The 19,410-nt window shown below is 42.7% G+C and overlaps 2 protein-coding genes across 7 annotated transcripts in view; one reads left to right on the forward strand and one right to left on the reverse strand.

Annotated features, from left to right (window-relative positions):
* pnkp (polynucleotide kinase 3'-phosphatase) overlaps positions 1-13,725 on the reverse strand; it is a 35,185-nt gene extending 21,460 nt beyond the window's left edge. The window contains exons 1-16 of one of the 5 annotated variants that reach the window (XM_055896325.1): positions 12,953-13,725; positions 5,181-5,304; positions 4,816-4,862; positions 4,411-4,695; positions 3,955-4,221; positions 3,610-3,689; positions 3,416-3,473; positions 3,173-3,280; positions 2,972-3,043; positions 2,649-2,741; positions 2,403-2,499; positions 2,261-2,322; positions 2,067-2,176; positions 1,796-1,883; positions 1,454-1,521; positions 651-744 (exon numbers count right to left, since the gene is read on the reverse strand). In XM_055896325.1, the coding sequence (XP_055752300.1) occupies positions 738-744; positions 1,454-1,521; positions 1,796-1,883; positions 2,067-2,176; positions 2,261-2,322; positions 2,403-2,499; positions 2,649-2,741; positions 2,972-3,043; positions 3,173-3,280; positions 3,416-3,473; positions 3,610-3,689; positions 3,955-4,221; positions 4,411-4,695; positions 4,816-4,862; positions 5,181-5,304 (1,566 nt within the window). In that variant the 5' untranslated portion in view covers positions 12,953-13,725 and the 3' untranslated portion in view covers positions 651-737. The other 4 variants (XM_055896323.1, XM_055896324.1, XM_055896322.1 and 1 more) reach the window with 4 other exon arrangements.
* LOC129832333 (TRPM8 channel-associated factor homolog) lies at positions 10,444-19,237 on the forward strand. 2 transcript variants are annotated; one of them, XM_055896327.1, is made up of 4 exons: positions 10,444-10,836; positions 16,950-17,061; positions 17,277-17,932; positions 18,199-19,237. In XM_055896327.1, exons 3-4 carry the CDS (start codon positions 17,301-17,303, stop codon positions 19,220-19,222), a joined length of 1,656 nt encoding a protein of 551 aa, XP_055752302.1. In that variant the 5' UTR covers positions 10,444-10,836; positions 16,950-17,061; positions 17,277-17,300; the 3' UTR covers positions 19,223-19,237. The 2 variants fall into 2 exon arrangements, with proteins under 2 accessions (XP_055752302.1, XP_055752303.1); XM_055896328.1 differs by lacking the exon at positions 10,444-10,836 and adding an exon at positions 10,843-12,042.
* Positions 19,238-19,410: the final 173 nt, after the last annotated feature.

The following is a 19,410-nucleotide window of genomic DNA, read 5'->3' on the forward strand; positions in this document are numbered from 1 at the left end:
TTGTTGTCCACACAGCAGTAGGCGTTCCAGATGTACTTGGGGATATTGACGCGTCGGACGTTGTCCTTGACAATCCAGTTGTCTGTGGAGGGGATGGCGCCCACCAGCACGTAGGCCTGGGCGCACTGGGCCTTGAACAGGTCAGTGAGCTGGGACTCGTGGCGGGCCCAGGCGTTCTGGTTGAGCTTGGGGTTCTGGGGCACCACATTGGTCAGGGTGAAGGTGGCGTTACGACTGGGGACTTGGGGAGGAAAGGAAGGGGGTGACTGTGAGATTAAGAAGGAGAGAGAAAGAGGGATATACTCTAGGTTTAATAATTTGTCATGAGATTAATTAGTAAGTGTTACAAATTAGCAATGGCGTGTTGAGGCCCACTTGGAGTCAACTTTGAGGCAACGTTGTGTGTTCGCTGGTTTGTGGAAATAAACTTGAGTTGACCTTGTACTTAACTTTCAGCTCAATAGTCGACCATCACAGTAGTCCACACTGAACTAAGAAACAATTCTAAGAATCCTAACAACATTGGAATTTAAATGTTGTTGCATGAAATCTGTCCAAAGCAGAGCCGGTATTGTGGAGTAGACTACCTGCATGGTGTCCATTGGGGTTGAGATGGCCGCGGTCGAGGCCAGAGTGGGTGTAGTCCTCGTTGAGCGCCTGTCTCTCGCCCAGGTAAACCCCAGGGTGATCTTTCCCCAGCCAGTACCCATCCTTCATCTCTGCACCCCACGTAAGGTTCACAAGCTGGGAAGGAAAGTAAACTGCTGTTACAACCCCAAGTTTCAGATCAATTCAAACCTAAAATATCATTGATCTTTCTCAACTTTTTAGGCATCTAATAAAAAATGTTCCCATAATTTATTTTGGCAACGTTTTTGAATTTGGGTCACCAACATAGAGTTATTGATGTGAGTTGTTGAGGAGACCGTCCTATGGCATGTCTGTTTCTAGCCACATACACATCTGCCCCGTTCTCATGACCCACCTGTGGCTCCACAAACCAGCGCTTCTCCCTGCCTCCTCCGTTGCTGGGCTGGAAGCGGTAGGCTGAATGCGGTGGTTGGTGTCGTACAGCGTGGCAAAGTGGTACCTGTTTTAGAAGCGCTGGCACAGGCGGGCAGCGCCCCAGCCCGGTACCTTCCCCTGGTAGAAATACTCAACACACTCCGGGATGTCCTCGAAGTTGGCCATTTATTTTATATGACATACGTATATGCTGTGTTTATACAGGCAACCCAATTCTGGCCAAAAGACCAATTAGTGGAAAAAGATCAATCAGATCATCTCTTTTGCCAAAAGACCAGAATTAGGCTGGCTCTGTAAACACAGCCATAAAGACATATTTGTTATATTAGTGTGCTCTGATCCTTTCAACCCATTGTAGAGGCCAGTGAATCCCTACGTTGAGAATGTGATGCTGTGAAGTCCCTTGATAATATCCAATGTCACTTACTTGTAACTGTGGAAGATCATGTCATTGACTTTGAGGTGCTTGGTGGTGGAGGGGGCCATCTCACGGAACTGTACAGCACAGGAAGAGCCCAATAATGAACAACACTATGCATCAGGGCAGTACCTCAGCCTATATTGAACTGGGTGTATCCCATGGCCTGTAAATGATAAGGTTTAAGAAGTGTACATTGAACCAGATGGTTGTCGTTTAAGTCCCAGGTTGGGCTATTCTGTGTGTACGATCAGGTCGCAAGTTCATGTCACCCTCTACTCTGAACTGCTGAATAATTAATCATGTGTAGTCTGGTATATACAGTTCAGTAGCGGGAGAGAGGAGACCTACTCTGTTGTTGTGCTTGGCCTGCTCCAGGGAGGCAGAGAAGTTGAAGCACCGACAGGACACGCCCAAACTCTGGCTGACGTCAACATACCTGGAGGGGGACAACGTATAGAAGTTACATGCTATTCCCTACAAACACACTCAATCAAATATCTCTGGTTTGGTTCATGCATGTAGCAGATTTACCACTCTCTGATATGTAAGTGGTTTAGGTTGTTCATGAACTGTAAACCAAAAGTGCTCCACACACTAGTAGGAGCACAGAGACGGGTACCGTTTGCGAGACTCAGGGTCTGGGTTGGTGTTATCCACCGCCACGCTGCGCCCCTCCTTCAGAGCCCGCTCACAGGCCGAAACACAGCTCTGCCACGAGCCCAGGGTGTCCTGACAAACACAGGTCAGGTCAGTGTGTGTATATGCGTGTGTGTGTGGATGTTAAGAGAGCCAACAGCACACTGATCCACTCACCCTGTTCACGTACACGTAACCTTTGGGGACGATGTGTGTGTGGAAAAAGGATGATTTCCCAGCTGGATAAAAAAAAAGAAGGGAGGGTTGTCAGTAAAGAGAGGGAGGATGGCAGAAAAATAAGGAATGTACGTCCACTTACAAGCAGGGAAACCCACGGCAATGATTACTTCCTGCTTGGTGGAGGTGAGGGAGGCACTGGGCGGGTCATATAGACGGGCGTTAGAGTCACATTTCCTCTGGAGAGAGAGACACACACACACACAGTCAGATGTGCAAGTGCAAACACATACATAGAGGCTTCAAAAGCTTCACACGTATTCTGTGCAGACAGAATCAGACTGGTCTGTGCAGACAGAATACCACAGATATCCACCCGGTTACTCACAGAGTCAAATGGAGGAAGACTGAAGGGGGCGATCTTCCAGCCCAGGAAGAACTCCTCTGGAGTGTGGAACTGTAGTCCAAGGTTCAGAGCAAACTAGTCGAGAGAGAGAAAAATCAGTGTCAGGCTTTATTAAGATATGCAATGCCTGCATGGTACAACACCTGGTCTGAGTGGATGACAAACAACTAGACAATGCTAAATGGAGCTGGCTTTGTGAACCTTTTGCGACACACCTGTGTTGAGGTGGTTTGTAGGACACAATCATCGTCTACATGTAATCCCTATTCACAATGTCTTATATGATGCGTGCCTTATGGTCTCACCTTCTCACACAGGTGCTCCCACATCCCCATCACTGGCTTCCTGTAGATCCCAGGACCAGACGCCACAAAGACCTGAGACACACACACAGTTATAGGTGCCAACATCTGATTTACACACAATAAAACACTGACAAACACATAGATACAATAGTGAATCTGCTTTCAAGCGCCATCTTTGTGTTTAAATGTTTCTTGACTAACCTGTATGGGGAGCTGTAATGTCTTCAGAACGTTCTCCACTTTAGACTTGAAATCCTCAGGCTTCAGTTTCCCCCTAGATATACCCATCTGATTGGTGAAAAACACAACCTGGGAGGGGCAACAGAGACATCATTAGCTATTCATCTAGCCACATATTACCATTAAAAGGACGGATAAGAAATATTTCTCGTAGAACAGCTTTGCCGTATCCATGCTTGACAATACATTTATGTTTGCTTCTACCTTGTAGCCTTTCTTTAATAAGCTGGCCAGTTTGGGTTGGATCTCAGGAAAGAGAATCCTGTAAAGGAGATAAGAGAACAAATATAGGCAAGGAAATGACTCAAGTCAAGAGATGAGGGATGAGGAGAGAGCAAGCAAAGCGAGAGGAGGCCATACGCAAAGCCACAACTTGACAGAACAGCAGACTGACTGACCTCCAGTCATCTGGGCTGGTGGGAAACACTTTTCCAGAATTGGTGGTGATGATACACCCGTCAATGTCGAACCCAGCAATCTGGGCCAGAAAGAAAGATGGGTCGGCTTTAAAATGATGTTACTAAAAGTAATTGTGTTTGTACTGCTTGGTTGAAAACGAACTTCGAGACAATTAGATTGTTGGTGGAAACAATATGTCCAAAGCGCTCAAATGTAGGCCTAAAACGTTTTCATCCTTGGATGGACAAAGTCAAATCATATTCAGCATCTCATTCAAACAACACACAGACTCATTGGCTTAAATCAAATATGGAGTTTTACAGAATTACCTAGTTAGCTCTTACCTTGGTGCTTCCAGTGACGCCAACAGCAGTGTAGAGCATGAGGTTTCCAATCTGCTGCCAGTGGCTTCGAGAACAGGCTGAGACTGATGCCTGCTGCTGGACACAGTCTCTGCTAGCCCCTGAAGCCCTCTCTGACATTTCCTGGAGGTGTCGGAGCTTCTCCTCAGCAAGCTTCTCAGCCTCGTCCTCGCCCCCACTGTCGGAGCCTGTAGTCCTCCTGCGCTTCTCCTGCGGGTCCTCCTCAGAACTGTGTGACCTCTTGGATGCCTGCGTGAAAAAGAAAAATGCAACCATGGTCAAACTAAACTTCACATAAATTGGAGGTTGGCATTGAGAAAACATGGTGTATTTTGAACAGTTGAAGTGATACGTTAGGTCCTTTCGGTTACTCTAAATATTGCTAGACAAATTAAAATGCATGCCATTTTCTCAGTTAAGATGAATGTGTTCTCATACCTTCTTGGGAGAGGAAACAAAAAAGTCTTGGATGCTGCGTTTGGGACCTGTGCTTTGAACCTCCCTCCCTCTGTCGTTCTTACCTCCTTTTGTCTTATCCAATGCTTTCAACCTTTCTACAACCTTCCCCTTCTGGGCAGAGGATGAGGTTTCGTTGGAAGCAGAGAACTGCACGCGGAAGGGGTGGCTCTGGTTAACCAGGTAGAGGGTGCTGTCATGGGTCAGTCGGCCAGACTGGCCTCTACCAAGACTCTCACTGCCCAAGGATGAGGGGTTGGGACCAAGCTGAAGAGGAAAACTATACTTTGACAGCAGTTACAGACAGGTTAAGCAGTAGTGTTGAGTGTAAAACTAAGATAAGATAGCGTTGGCCTCAACAACAGGCACAATGTAATCATTTCATACCTGTGTTACAAGTACCTCCTTGTCTGCATAACAGGCCACCAGCTTCACTGGAAGGAATATGACACATTTTAGATAGTTGTGCAGTTTAGATAGCTGGCTGGAGTAATCCCACCGGACACCGCATTTAAAAAGCAGCATCCCAATAATCTCTCCTTTCTCCTGAAGTTTACACTCATTCACTACTTTTCACACATTTAAACACATTGAATTGGTGTACGCATGGGCAAGATAGAGTTTCCGTATACCATTAATTGATTTTTAAATCCATGAAGGAAAGTGAACAAGTGCACACTTTGGGAGGTAAGATAAATAATTAGAACATGGCCATTGGTACGTATCTAACGTTAGCTAGCTAGTCCTCTTACCCTGGTGTCGGGAGCACTTCTTGTCAATAACTCCAGTCTCTGGACCACGACCTAGGATCACGGCTCGGCCATCGGCTAGTGGGATACGAGCGCCGGATGCACTGAGTAATGTGCACTGCTGCATCTGCAAAGACGAGACAGTAGGATGTAGGGAAAAACAAATAACGTACGGTGTCCATAACATATCGGTTTACAATGGGTGTAACATTAATTAGGCATGTCAAATGTTTCTTAAGTCAAGAGCCGAGCAGCAATTCTTAACGTAACTTTACGAAGTGTTGAACGATTATAGCTAGCTTTATAAGTTAAAAAGCTAGCTACTGGCTAGCCATGTATGAGTACGAGGATTCTTCTCTTCTAAATCATCCATGGTTAAAAGCCAAAGCCAAGCTTTGCATGGTGAACACATCCACATCAGTCATTCAAAAGTGTACTCAACGTTTTCAGTTCACAATCACAACCAGACAAGAGGAGGAATGGAATATTGCCGAGAAATAGGCGGAACACTTTAAAGGTAGCACGTTCCAACTTTCACTGGTCCGTCACAAAAACACTTTCGTTTAGAAACATCCATCTCATATTTGATTCTGACCCTAGTCTGGGCTTCTCTTTCCCCATGTTTTGTCATCTTACCCTACAGTGAACTATTCGTTTCCCCAATAGGACTGTTCACACTGGTGGAGTCAGTCTCAGAAGGGCTATTAGAATACCCTGCCTGCCGAAAAAACGGTTTGTCAAAAAAGACATCTGACTAGCCGAGGTTTACCTCATTCATAGACGCTAACTGCATATTGACATATAATCTTCTGGTCGGGAATGCTTTAGCACATATTGACATATTATCCTCTGGTCGGGGGTGTTTTGTTAAGATCCCCGACGCTCGTTCTGAATGTTAAAATGCATCGCTTGCAGTACGGTTTTGGAACATAAGGAAGTTATCTTTCACATCAGCAATAAATTATTTCCAAAAAACAAAAGGTTAAATTACTACACTCCTTAATAGTGTTAGTTTTCCCACAAGGCCATATCTCCATGTTTCATACTTTTAAAATGTTCCACTTAAAATTGATGTATTGTGTTACAGAAAGACGTCATTACTATTTCTCTATGCACTAACTCTGCCATGGTCTGGAGAAAATGAATGCCATTTTTTAGGTGTTTTGTATAAACTCCTAAAATACATTATGTGGGAAACACAGGCTTAGATTGTATACGTTTTGTTCTATGAGATAATCATCAGCTAATGTCACTTTGTGAATTTTCAAGAATGTATGTTGTAAAAAAAAAAAGCACAAAGGCTCATAATGCATTAAGGTCATGTTAATTGACTGCCCTTATCTCATAGGACAAAACGTGTAAGATCTCCTAAACCTGTGTTACCCTCAGACCTTATTTTCAGCATTTATTAAAAAACCCTATTCTTTCCCCATTCAATATCCCCATGGGGTTTGCTGAACGAACCTGAGGTAATTTATTCCGGGTTTAGGACTAAAGGTGTCGAGCTCGATTGTGTTGGGAAGAAAAGTGCAAGCATCACATTGAAATTTAAGATTAAGGGCTCAATTCAATCCAACCCACATTGCAGTATTTACGCAGTAGCTCTTTTTCCAATGGTCAAATTAACTCACAGATTGGGTCTTGGTTACTGTATAAAAACCTACAACTACAACCAGGGCGACCCTCTCACAGGTATGCTTTCACTTTTTAGAATTAGAAGTGTGTGGGCACGCGATTAATATAGAAATAAAGGATTTTTTTTAAAGAACATAAAAAGATATCTGCCCCATGTGGGATTAGAACTCACAATTGTTTTAGCAGACTGCACCACCAGTCATAGCATTTGGGAAACAAATACAACTATTTCTTGTTAAAGTGGATGTAGCAACGACTATAGATGTATAACCCTCATCCTCCTTGACATAGTAGAGCATATTTAAAGGATATGTTTCTTCATTTGTAACATTGTGTGATTTCAGTGGTAGCACCACAGGTCCAAGATGTGATGGGGGATAGGCTAACCCAGTTGTTCTCAAACCTCTCGTTGTGGACCCCCAGCCGGTTCATGTATTTGATCTATTACAGAACTAGCACACCTGATTAAATTTGTCAACTAACCCTTGATTAGGTGGATCAGGTGAACTAGTTCAGGGCTAAAACAAAATTATTAAATGTCTGAGGTCCCTGAGGAGAACCACTGGGCTAACCAGGTAAAACTAGTTGGAGGGTATGACATAGTAATACATCAGCTGTAAAACTGTTTTATATAGGCTATGATGGGACCATATTTTTTCTAATCAGGTCATATGTTTTTTTTTAAAAATAGACAACTACTGATTGGACAATAGAACTAACAGGGCTGAGTTTTCTTTATGCAGAGTTGCATTGTGTAGGCCGTTGCATCTGTAATTAAAAAGTTACTCACACAGTATGCCATCACTATTGTGTTGATTGATTAATTACAGTCAATAATTTTGGATTGATAAGGTCTAGGTAGCCTAGCCACCCAAAGTTTGATCACATTCACATTCTCTTAAAACAAATAAAGGCCTATTTTAGGCTATAAATACATGACTTTACTGCTTCGTTTCACCTGGCCAGAGGGGATCAGAGCGCATAGGCTTCTCTAGGCTACCTGCAGCTGAAGCACAGATTAAATGCACAAGGGTTGGCACATCATGAGGCAAATCACTATTTTAGGCAAATCACTACAATCACTATTTTAGTAGTTATTCAAAGTAAATAAGGCATACTTTTATGACTGCTGAATTCCAGTGGTGGAAAAAGTACCCAATTGTCATACTTGAGTAAAAGTAATACCTTAATAGAAAATGTAAAAGTGAAAGTCACCCAGTAAAATACTACTTGAGTAAAAGTCTAAAATTATTTGGCTTAAAATATACTTAAGTATTAAAAGTAAAGGTAATTGATAAAATGTACTTAAGTATCAAAAGTAAAAATATAAAATCATTTCAAAGTCCTTATATTAAGCAACCCAGACGGCATCATTTTATTGTTTAATTTTTATTTATTTATGGATAGCCAGGGGCACTCTCCAACACTCAGACATAATTTACAAACAAAGCATATGTTTCGTGAGTCCACCAGATAAGAGGCTGTAGGGATGACCAGGGATGTTCTTTTGATAAGTGTGTGAAATAAAAAAAATGTATTGTCCTGCTAAGCATTCAAAATGTAATAAGTACTTTTGGTTGTAAGGGAAAATGTATGAAAAAAAAGTACATCATTTTCTTTGGGAATGTAGTGAAGTAAAAGTTGTCAAAAATATAAAGAGTAAAGTACAGATACCCCCAAAAAACTACTTAAGTAGTACTTTCAAGTATTTTTACACCACTGCTGAATATCAATACCTCGCAAAGCAACTGCTCTCTACAGTACGTATCCCCTATTGATCTCGCATTATTCTCTCTTACACAGCAGGCGAAAAAGAATCAGACCAGACAAGTAACCACGCAATCGATTATGGTCATTGTAGTTAATAATCATGTTTTCTGCACTATGTAGAACATTGGCCTTTTGGAAACTACAACTCCCTATTACATTGCACAGTTCGGGCATAATCTGAACTATTTTTGCACAAACTGTAGCGCAATGTGCGCATTGAGCTCACAGAAAGGAACGAAATTAAATTCAAATAATTTAACTGACGTCAGTCAATTAGTTGTTTAAAAACGTAAAAATAACCAACATTTAGATTAATCCCTCAGTACAATGAGTTGGTTTAGGGGAAGAGTTCGCTAAAAGGGTTACATTTAGGGGAAGGGTTTGTTAACATGCTATGTAGTTGTTCGAAAGTTTAGGGGAAGGGTTTGCTAACATGCTATGTAGTTGTTCGAAAGTTTAGGGGAAGGGTTTGCTAACATGCTATGTAGTTGTTCGAAAGTTTAGGGGAAGGGTTTGCTAACATGCTATGTAGTTGTTCGAAAGTTTAGGGGAAGGGTTTGCTAACATGCTATGTAGTTGTTCGCCCACCCTCCTTTTGTTATTGCCTAAAGCAACCTATTTCATTTGAGTGTCCCGGATTCACGTTTACTATGTGACGTCTAGTCTATGCGCCCATGTGTGAGATGAGGTGGAAATCACGATTTCAATGATAGAGTTGAACAGCGAGGGTCAAGATGTGGTAGATTTACTACTATAATAAATATCACCTTTGCAACTGACAAAAAGGGGTGGGTATAATTTGTCGAACGTTCCAACAGGAATATGTTCCAAAAACGTCGTAAAGTACAAGGTTGCTAACAAACAACGCATACAGAGTAGCATGATCAATTCACCTAGTGTGAACGCTGCGTGTAACACATTCGGTATCAGGATAAATAAAAAGCTAGGTCTGCTAACTTTCTTTAATTATGTTTAATTACCGCAAACAATGATTGGCAAATGCAATTTTCGTATATACGGGTTCGCTGTATCACCACGCAGGGTACACAGGGAACTGGCAGGAAGTACGGAAACAGCTGTTCTTATACCGTGATGACGTAGTTCCAACGCGTCTGTTGGCCTATCACAGTAGAGGCTGAGCGCGGTTTAGACTGCTCAGCCTATCACCATTACTCAGACTGGTCCCCTTCTTTCAGATGTCCGCATCTGGTCGTTGCGTAGATTAGATCCGTCTTGTGTCTGTCGATTCTACACTGAAACAGTTCCTAATATGGTATTGTCCAGTAATCTAACCTCCTGGTTGGCCTAGAGATGCACCCCTCCCCTCTCCAAACTGACCACAGCTTTTATGGCCTGTGTTGGTCAGTCCTTACACACCTATCTGTATTGTTTGTGTGTGTGTAACAAAACAATATTCATCTTCAAACAATATGCTAACAGGCTATAGTGCATAAACATAAATCCTAACACTAGCTAACTAGTTGCTGAATAGGCATCAACCCACCACGTAGCTTATTCTTAATGTTTGTCCATAGGCTCCAGAGTGAAGACAGACATTTTTCGTAAAAAACGTGGTGAGTGGCAAACGTAATAAAATAGCCTACTCCCTGACTTTGTATGCGTTGTTGTTGGCAACCTTGTTATTTACGAAGCTTCTGGAACAGATTCCTGTTGGAATGTTCCACAAATTATACCCACCCCTCTTGAAACGTTTGAAAACAATGTTTTTTGTTTGGCCTACATTTTAGGGAGTCATGCGTATGTTCATTACAGTGGAGTTGCCCAGGTACATTAACCTGGATAGTCAGATGTCTGTTTTGATAAACCAATTTTTTGGTCAGGCAGGGTATTCTAATAGCCCATCTGGTAGTCCCTTTTATACTCCGAGAGTGGAAGACACATTCATCTCTAACATATAGGCGCAACGTTTCCGAACAGTCCCCCATTAGTCAGGATGTTGAATAAACTTCATGAGGATTTACTCTACTTGATTTCCGCTGATTGTGTCCGTATGTCGGAGGTAATCTGAGCCAAAGTAACCACAGGGAAATGCGTGCTTCAATCAACGACAATGTTCGTTTACATTCGGCTATTGTTAACATAATGTGCAATGCGTCAGGAGACTGAAAATACATATCGGAAATACAAGCAGACAGCCAGACCAGTGCCCCAAAAAGTCTGGTTAATAATTATTTCATGCGGACATTTTATCTTCACTACCTTTCGTCAAAAGGACAAACGGCACGGACAACTGGTGAGATAAGTATAAATATAATTGTATTCAACATTCTCGCTTGTAGAGACTCATGCATCTTTTTAGGGCGACTTATTTCCCAGTTTGATGTATTAGGCAACCCTTCTGGGGGGTGGGACAGAATGGCGGAGTGAGTGGTACCATTAAAATAAAATGTTATTTGTTACATGCACCGAATACAACAGGTGTAGACCTTGCAGTGAAAGGCTTACTTACAAGCCCTTTACCAACAATGCAGTTTTAAGAAAAATACACAACAACAAAAAGTTACAAATAATTACAGAGCGGCAGTAAAATAACAATAGCGAGGCTATATACAGGGGGCACCGGTTAGTCGAGGTAATATATACATGTAGGTAGGGTTATTAAAGGAACTTATGCATAGATAATAATAGAGTAGCAGCAGTGTAAAAGGGGGGAGGGGGAAAATGCAAATAGCCGGGGTAGCCATTTGATTAGATGTTCAGTAGTCTTATGGCTTGGGGGTAGAAGCTGTTTAGAAGCCTCTTGGACCTAGACTTGGCGCTCCGGTACCGCTTGCCGTGCGGTAGCAGAGAGAACAGTCTATGACTAGGGTGGCTGGAGTCTTTGACAATTTTTAGGTCCTTCCTCTGACACTGCCTGATATATAGGTCCTGGATGGCAGGAAGCTTGGCCCCAGTGATGTACTGGGCTGTACGCACTTCCCTCTGTAGCGCCTTGCGGTCAGAGGCCGAGCAGTTGCCATACCAGACAGTGATGCAGCCAGTCAGGATGCTCTCGATGGTGCAGCTGTAGAACCGTTTGAGGATCTGAGGACCCTTGCCAAATCTTTTCAGTCTCCTGAGGGGGAATAGGTTTTGTCGTGCCCTTTTCACGACTGTCTTGGTGTGCTTGGACCATGTAAGTTTGTTGGTGATGTGGACACCAAAGAACTTGAAGCTCTCAACCTGCACCACTACAGCCCCGTCGATGAGAATGGGGGCGTGCTCAGTCCTTTCCCGTAGTCCACCCTTACCACCTGGGGTGGCCCAGGATCCAGTTGCAGAGGGAGGTGTTTAGTCCCAGGGTTCTTAGCTTAGTTATGAGCTTTGAGGGCACTATGGTGTTGAACGCTGAGCTGTAGTCAATTAATAACATTCTCACATAGGTGTTCCTTTTGCCCAGGTGTGAAAGGGCAGTGTGGAGTGCAATAGAGATTGCGTTATCTGTGGATCTGTTGGGCAGGTATGCAAATTGGAGTGGGTCTAGGTTTTCTGGGATAATGGTGTTGATGTGTGAGCCATATACTGAGCTCTTGAACTTTAAATTGAATTCAAGCCCTAATTTGAGTTTGACGACCGTCACAGTTAAAGTTACGTTTCTTACTGTATTTTTTCCCCTATTTCAATTAGTTTGGTGGTTTACCGAACATCACTTTTCCACTTTGTTATACTTCAAGCAAGTTTAGCGAAGACTAGCTAATAAGAAATCAGTGTTAGCTAGCTAGTAACATTAGCTGTAAGCTTGCAAAATGTGGAGGGAGCTGTCGTAACCGAGGTGGATACTGTCAACTATTTGGAAGATTTTGACACTCCTCCAGAAGTAACGGTACCGACGTCGGAGTAAATTCGTTTTCGCTACAGGTGTCCAATAATGAATCTTTACAAAAACTAAAAATAGCCTTGCGTTTTATATTGTTACGTAACCCCTTGGTGTTCAAGGATAAAAAGGAAAGATAAATATCGAAGAGTATCCTAGAAAAATAGTTGTCTAAAATAAACAGGGGTCTGAATAATATAAAAGTAACATACGCCCATCAAAATGAACTTGACGAACAGTAACGACCATACACAGGAAAATAAATGGATAGATCGTGTAATAACACATCTTATATTAATAGTTTACATCTTCAATTGAACTCTCAAACTTAAAATAAATACATCTCTGAAGGCTAATCAAGCCATATTGAAAATAAATGGAGATGTACTTACATAATATCGATCTTGAAACAAAATGAAGAACAAAAAACACATTTAGTATTCTTACGTTGTTTAATGCTCACATCCAAAACTTGCCACTACAAACAAACATTACCGCCCTATGCAATATCACCTATATGCCGTGTTCAGATAAACGATTGCATGAATAAACTCACCAGTTGAAAAAGTATATGGCTTCAACTCGTAAAGCGTGAATCAGTCAGTCACGTGCCTCCACCCTGCGGCGGCCAATGACAGCAAACCCCTGGCGAAAGAATGCTTTTACCACCTGCTTCTTGCCACATCGACTTGTGGCCACAGCTTCGCACGGGCATCCCTGTCGCGCTTGCTCAATTCTTCTGCAAAGCGAATGCCTTTCTCCCTGCAGATCGGCGCCAGCTTCGCAGCTCTCCAAACCTCGTCTCTCACGTCTCTCACGTTCCTCAACCGCTCAACGCAAACATAATGATGACCTGTCTGTCTGTTCTTCTCCTTTCTCTTGTCTCCGAGACTGTGTACAACATATACCGCGATGTTCAGGGTAGCAGTGATATGGAACAAACTTCCCAATAATGACAAGCACAATCCCTCTGATATTCTCACCATCAGTTTCAGGCAACCCGTTCAGTCTCAGCACCCATCGGCGCTTGTATCGGTCCTGTTCAGCACTGGCTTGTGCGCAGCTCCTCGTTTTCTTTTGTCGGGACATCAATGTCATTTTTAAACAGTGGTGATACCCTTAAAGGCCAATTGTTTTTTTTATTTCTAGAGACACATTCCTCAGATGCTGACTTAAAAAAATGTGGTGACAAAGATCATTTTTAGCCATGGCTCATCTCATTCTGCTGGTGTGGCAATACTTTTCAGACGTTTTCCAGGTACAGTTTTAGAAAGCAGGTGTGATGATGAGGGTCACTGGATATCTATTGTTTTCGAATATAAAGGGTCACGTTACATATTGGTAAATATGGTTATAACATACAGTCAAAAAAAACAATCTTCTAACATCTAGTAAAGTCTTAACTGAGTTGAAAATCAAATATTGAACAGATATCATTATTGTTGGAGGTGATAATGTTTCTCCTGATGACTGGATGGATAGGTATCCAGCCCATTGTTGTAGTAACTTAACTCTTCATTTCTGCTCCAACTTTCAACTTTCGAATATTTGGCATTCTCAGAAACCATCTTTTCTTGGTTTAACTCTACAACTAGGGACAGACAATTCAAATCTACAATTGATTATTGGTTGGTATCTTCCAGTCTTATGCATCTTGTCAGTGAATGTAGTGTTTCCTCAGCTCCTCTGACAGACCATTGTTCCATTATTCTTTCCTTTTGTTTTGATAATGACAAGAGATTTTCTAAAGCATACTGGAAATGTAACTCTTCTTTTAAAGAATGATTCATTTTATTTACAGTCTAAAACTCTTACCAGAGAGACCTGTCTCGATTCTGCTCTTTCTTCTACTAACAAATGGGACTATTACATTCAGAATTCGATGTCTTGCCATCACTACTGGTAAAATGCTAGCTCGGAAAAGATTCTCCAAGCAGATATTATTATTGTTGATATTAACAGGCTGATCAATAAACTTGATTTAAATGAAGATGAAAAAGCCAAGCTTGCTAAATGCCAATGTGAACTGGACGACATATACAACGATAATGTCAGGATTTGGCCAGGATTGTTCAAGTTTTGGTCACTAGATGCCCCCAAGTATTTAAACCCTTAGTGTTCCTCAGTTCTTTGCTCTGTGTTTGTATGTTAGCACCCAGCCCCAGCCATGCTGTGAACATTTGTTTCTCTAGTTGGATATTCTTGAGGTACTCTGGTTTTGTTCTTGTTTATTTTTGATTATTCTTTTGAGGTTTGTTTTTTCCCTGCTGTTCTTACTACTTTGTGGATTTTTCCTTGTGTCTTGGAGGATATACATGTTTTCTCTTGGAATTACTTTTGACGTTGTGGATTTTTATTTTTTGCCTGAAGATCTTTTCCTTTTTCCTTTATTAAACCACTGTCTCTCGTACTGCTGTGTCTGCCTCATCTTCTGGGTTCTGCTGACTATTAGTGGCTCAGTTTACTAAGTGACTGTTTCTCACACCAGAGACCCGAGTTCGTTACCAGGTCCTGACAGATACATCCGTTCAAAGGGCAAATGGATTGAGAAAGGTGAAAAAAACACAGGCTAGGAATAGTATTTCATCCATTTATGTAAATGACACTATCTGATGATCTTGAAGTGATTAATAAGAAAATACACTCTTTCTACAGTACGCTGTATCAATCTCATCTTTCGGAAGGCGACTTCGATTCCTTTTTATGGTTACAGTTAATAACTCTGTTAAGCCTATAGAATAAAGGTTTAAGAAACTCTGTGATTCTGATATAGATATGACTGAGTTGGACCAAGCCATTAAACAAATCCTATAGGTAAATCTCCTGCACCGGATGGCTTGACTCCTGAATTCTATTGACATTTCTGGCTTGATATTAGAGTTATTGCTTTCGGTATACAAAGAGGGTATTGCTAATGCTATCTTACCACCTTCTTTGATACAGGGACTAATAGTTCTTATTCCCAAACCAAAGCAGGACTCTCTTTACCTGGACACCAATTACGTTGTTGGCAACTGGCTATAAGTTACTAGCCCATGTCTATGCCAAACGTTTCAGATAGAGAATCTTTAAACAACGATAATAGGATTAATTCCATAAGAGTTTCATTAAGTCAGTGGCTGCAACGTGATATCTCAATTTTGGGTTGCATTATTTAGTCCAAGACTGATTGTTTATCTAGAATCATATACCCAAGTCTGTCCCTTTTTCTTTCTTCTAATAACATTTTTTTTAAAGTCAATTCTGTAATATTTAGATTTGTTTGGAGGAATACAAGATATTATATTCGGAAATCTCAATTAGTGAAAGACTTAAGATGGTGGAGGTTTACAGGCTATTGATTTTTAGTCGTTAGTGGGTACTTTTAGAATGAAATGGTTGAATTTATGTCTGTCTAATCCTATTTCTATGTGGTATCATATCCCTAACAGTCAGTTTAATAAACTTGAATTCTTAATGAAATGTGACTTTGACCCTCCAAAATGACCTGTGAAATTGTCAAAGTTTCACCAGCAAATTGTATTTTCCTTCAAAATGATATTCACGCACAATTTTTCCCTCCATAAAACATTGATTTGGAATAATAGAGTAATTTAAAATTAATAGGAAATCTATTTTCAAACGCCTTTGGTTTGACAAGGGTATTACTTTTGTATGTGATTTGTTAGGCAACACTGGGGAGTTTCTGGCGTTTGATGAGTTCATTGGTAAATTTCAGGTTAAACTACTCAGAGAGAATATATTTAAGGTTTGCAAAGTAATTCCACTTCCTTTACTTGGACTTATTAAGTACACTTTGTTATATTATGAGGTTGTTCTCTCTTTTCTAAGTTTACAAATGAATCACTTGAACCTTTTGGATAAAATATTCAACAATAAGTGGATACGATTGGGAGTTAATTAAGTAATTTTTGGTGATTACAATTCAATATATTGCTATGGAAGTGACCAACCCATGCTATGGTTAAAAACGACTACCTTTACCTTAATTTTCCAGTTATCCCAAAAGGTAAAGAAACCAAAACATTTTTTTCTTACATATACCCTGTTAATGATTTCTTGCACAAAATATTACATTTTGACAAAATGCCTTGTGTTTTTTGTTCCTCTGATTCAGAATCTATAGAGCATTTATTTGTTTCATGCCGCCATTCTAGTAAACTATGGATTGAAATTCATTAATGGTTGTGTATATAATCTCCAGAATTCCCTAAATTTACCTTTGATGATGTTAAATGGCATTATGCTTATTTCTGTAATTCCGATCATAACTATTTTTTTAAACATTATTGTTGTTATTCTTGCAATAAATAAAACAAATAAAAAATAAGCATTAGGCAACCCTTCTGGTATCTGATGGACTCCACCCATGTGAGTACACTGTTAGCTATCCATACAGACTCACTGTTGACAGATGCCTCCCTTTCCCCTGCCCCGCTGTGACTGGTCACAATGACTGGTCACAGTTGCCAGTCATTGGGCACACACACACCCCTCCCTTCTCCTTTCGCTTGGTTTGCTGATATGATGATCTCTTTCTTCCCTTCATTCAGACTGTTCCAAGTATGCTAAGTGGAATGTAACACAGCTTGCTGCTCTGCTTGCTCTGAACTCCATTTTCCTCTTGATTCTGATCGTCGGCGGTTGGTTTTCCTTTGTATCTAGGTAGGTTTTACAGATGCCTTCTTTTGTTCTGAATTATTTATGATACTTTTGTTGTAGAGATTACCGCAACGTAAAATTCAGAAACTTGTTTTTGTCATAGCAACAGTTTAAAGAGTTAAATGCATGTACATGGACTTGTCAGCCTCCAGTACTTATAGTGTTTAATACATATCTGTCTTTTAAAATCCTTTTTTTCCCTTCTCCACCACCTACAGGATCGTCAGCCTACTGACTAAGCCATGACCCAAACCAGCATGTCCCGTGAGGAGGCCTACACTGCCCTGATGAGGGGGGTCAAGGAGCTGGACCTCAGCGGGCCAAACATACCCAGCAACTTAGTACTGATCGGCGACCAAGCCTTCCCGCTGGCCATGAACGCCTGTGGCCAGGTCCTGATGGCTGCCTCATTCTACGGCCAAGGCCGGGTGGTGGTGCTGGGCCACGAGGGCTACCTCACCGCCTTTCCTACCCTAGTGGAGAATGCCCTAACCTGGCTGACAGGCTCCTCCTGTGACAGCACTACTGTGGGCGTCCACCAGAGCTGTAAGGCCGTAGCCGACAACCTCAGCCACTCCAGCCTCCAACCCAAGGTGGGGGGCTTCTGCGAGGGCCTGGGAGTGTATGTGACAGATGCGTACTGCGTGGGCCCAGAGGTGAAGGAGCTGGTGGGGTTCCTGAAGGTGGGGGGCGGGCTGCTGATTGCTGGTCAGGCGTGTAGCTGGGCGGAGGAACACCCCAAACAGAACACCCTGCTGGGTTTCCCTGGGAACAAGGTTTCCAGCGTGGCTGGCATCTACTTCTCGGAGCACCTTGGGGAGCTGGGTACTCTCCCTGTGCCTCCACAGATCCCTTCCAACTGGCTGGCTGTGGCGTAAGTATTGGGCAGTTCATAGAGAGAAGAGAAGGTGGCATATTACTATAGAGATACTGTAGTAAAACGGAAATGTGTACATGGTGGTATTTTGTGCCTGATCACCTCCTAGAACCAGGTGTGAAGAAAACAAAGAAGGGTTTTAATTTAACTCCAGAAATCACTTGGTTAAATAAATGTAAAATAATTGTTTATTTGAGCTATTTTTATGTGTCTAAGATCTCTTGTCAAATCATACCTACACTTTCACTCTCTTCTTTCCCTAGGATAGGCAAGGACTTCAAGGATGACCTGGAGTTCCTGCTGGAGGGCGTGACTGAGTTTGATATCCAGGGCGAGTCTATTTTCTCAGAGGTGCTGGTACACGGCCCTCTCGCATTCCCCATCGGCACCACAAAGGACTGCAGGTCCTTTCTGGCCGGGGCATACTACGGCCAGGGCCGAGTCATCTTGATCTCCCACGAGGGATTCTTGGGCCGAGAGCAGATGTCCCCCTTCATGCTCAATGCCGTGCGCTGGTTAGACGAGGGCCGTAACGGCTTGGTAGGCGTCCTGCCCCAGCTCGGCGCTGCCCACACCCTGCTGAGCAAGTCGGGCATGCGCTGTGAGAAGAGCGGCTTCAGGAAGGAGCTTAGCGTCTACGTCTGCACCTCCTACAGCGACGCCCAGGCCGATGAAATCCAGGACTTTGTGGCCGAGGGCGGGGGTCTGCTGATCGGGGGTCACGCCTGGTACTGGGCCCAGACAAATCCGGGCCACAACACCATGACAGAGTACCCAGGCAACCACATCCTCAACAAGATGGGCCTCAGCCTGATGGAGAACACTCTGGACGCAGGCTGCTACAAGGCCCCAGTCCCGGGTCAGACCTGCTCTGAGGGCTTCCACTTCCGCCATCTGCTGCGCCGCTTTGCCGGCCACGTGACCCAGGGCGAGACGCTGACGGAGCATGAGGAGGCGGGTCTGAAGAAGCTTGGCAGCGACTGCGCCAATTACCTGCACATGCGGGCGCACGACTGTGCCTCGTACACCTCGGTGCTGGCCATGCTCACTGACGTGCTGAAGGAGACGGGCATCCCCCAGGTGTGCCACAGCTGCCCAGTGATAAGCGGCAAGGACCACCTGCTGCTCAATGTTGGCGCGCAGGTGTACAAGGTGTGCCAGGACCCAGATGCCCTACTGCCTTACCTGATCAAGGACCAGCCCATGATGCCTGCCTTGTCCAATGCCAGGGTTAGGATCAACTGTAATACAGCAGGTCAGTTAGCTCTCATTTGCACTCTAAAATAGTGGATCATGGTTAAGGAGATAGTTAAGTCTTGGGAAGCAATGGGTGCAAGAAAATACCTTTCACCATAGCTACTCTGCTTATGTGCAAGCTCATTGGTTAGTTTGGGAATACATGTTTCTAACCATACACTCACTATTATTCTATACAGTTGTGTTTGAATATAACCACTGCTGAACATTGTCTTAGG

The sequence above is a fragment of the Salvelinus fontinalis genome, chromosome 33 (genome assembly GCF_029448725.1).
Source record: "Salvelinus fontinalis isolate EN_2023a chromosome 33, ASM2944872v1, whole genome shotgun sequence".
Classification (NCBI taxonomy): Eukaryota; Metazoa; Chordata; class Actinopteri; order Salmoniformes; family Salmonidae; genus Salvelinus; species Salvelinus fontinalis.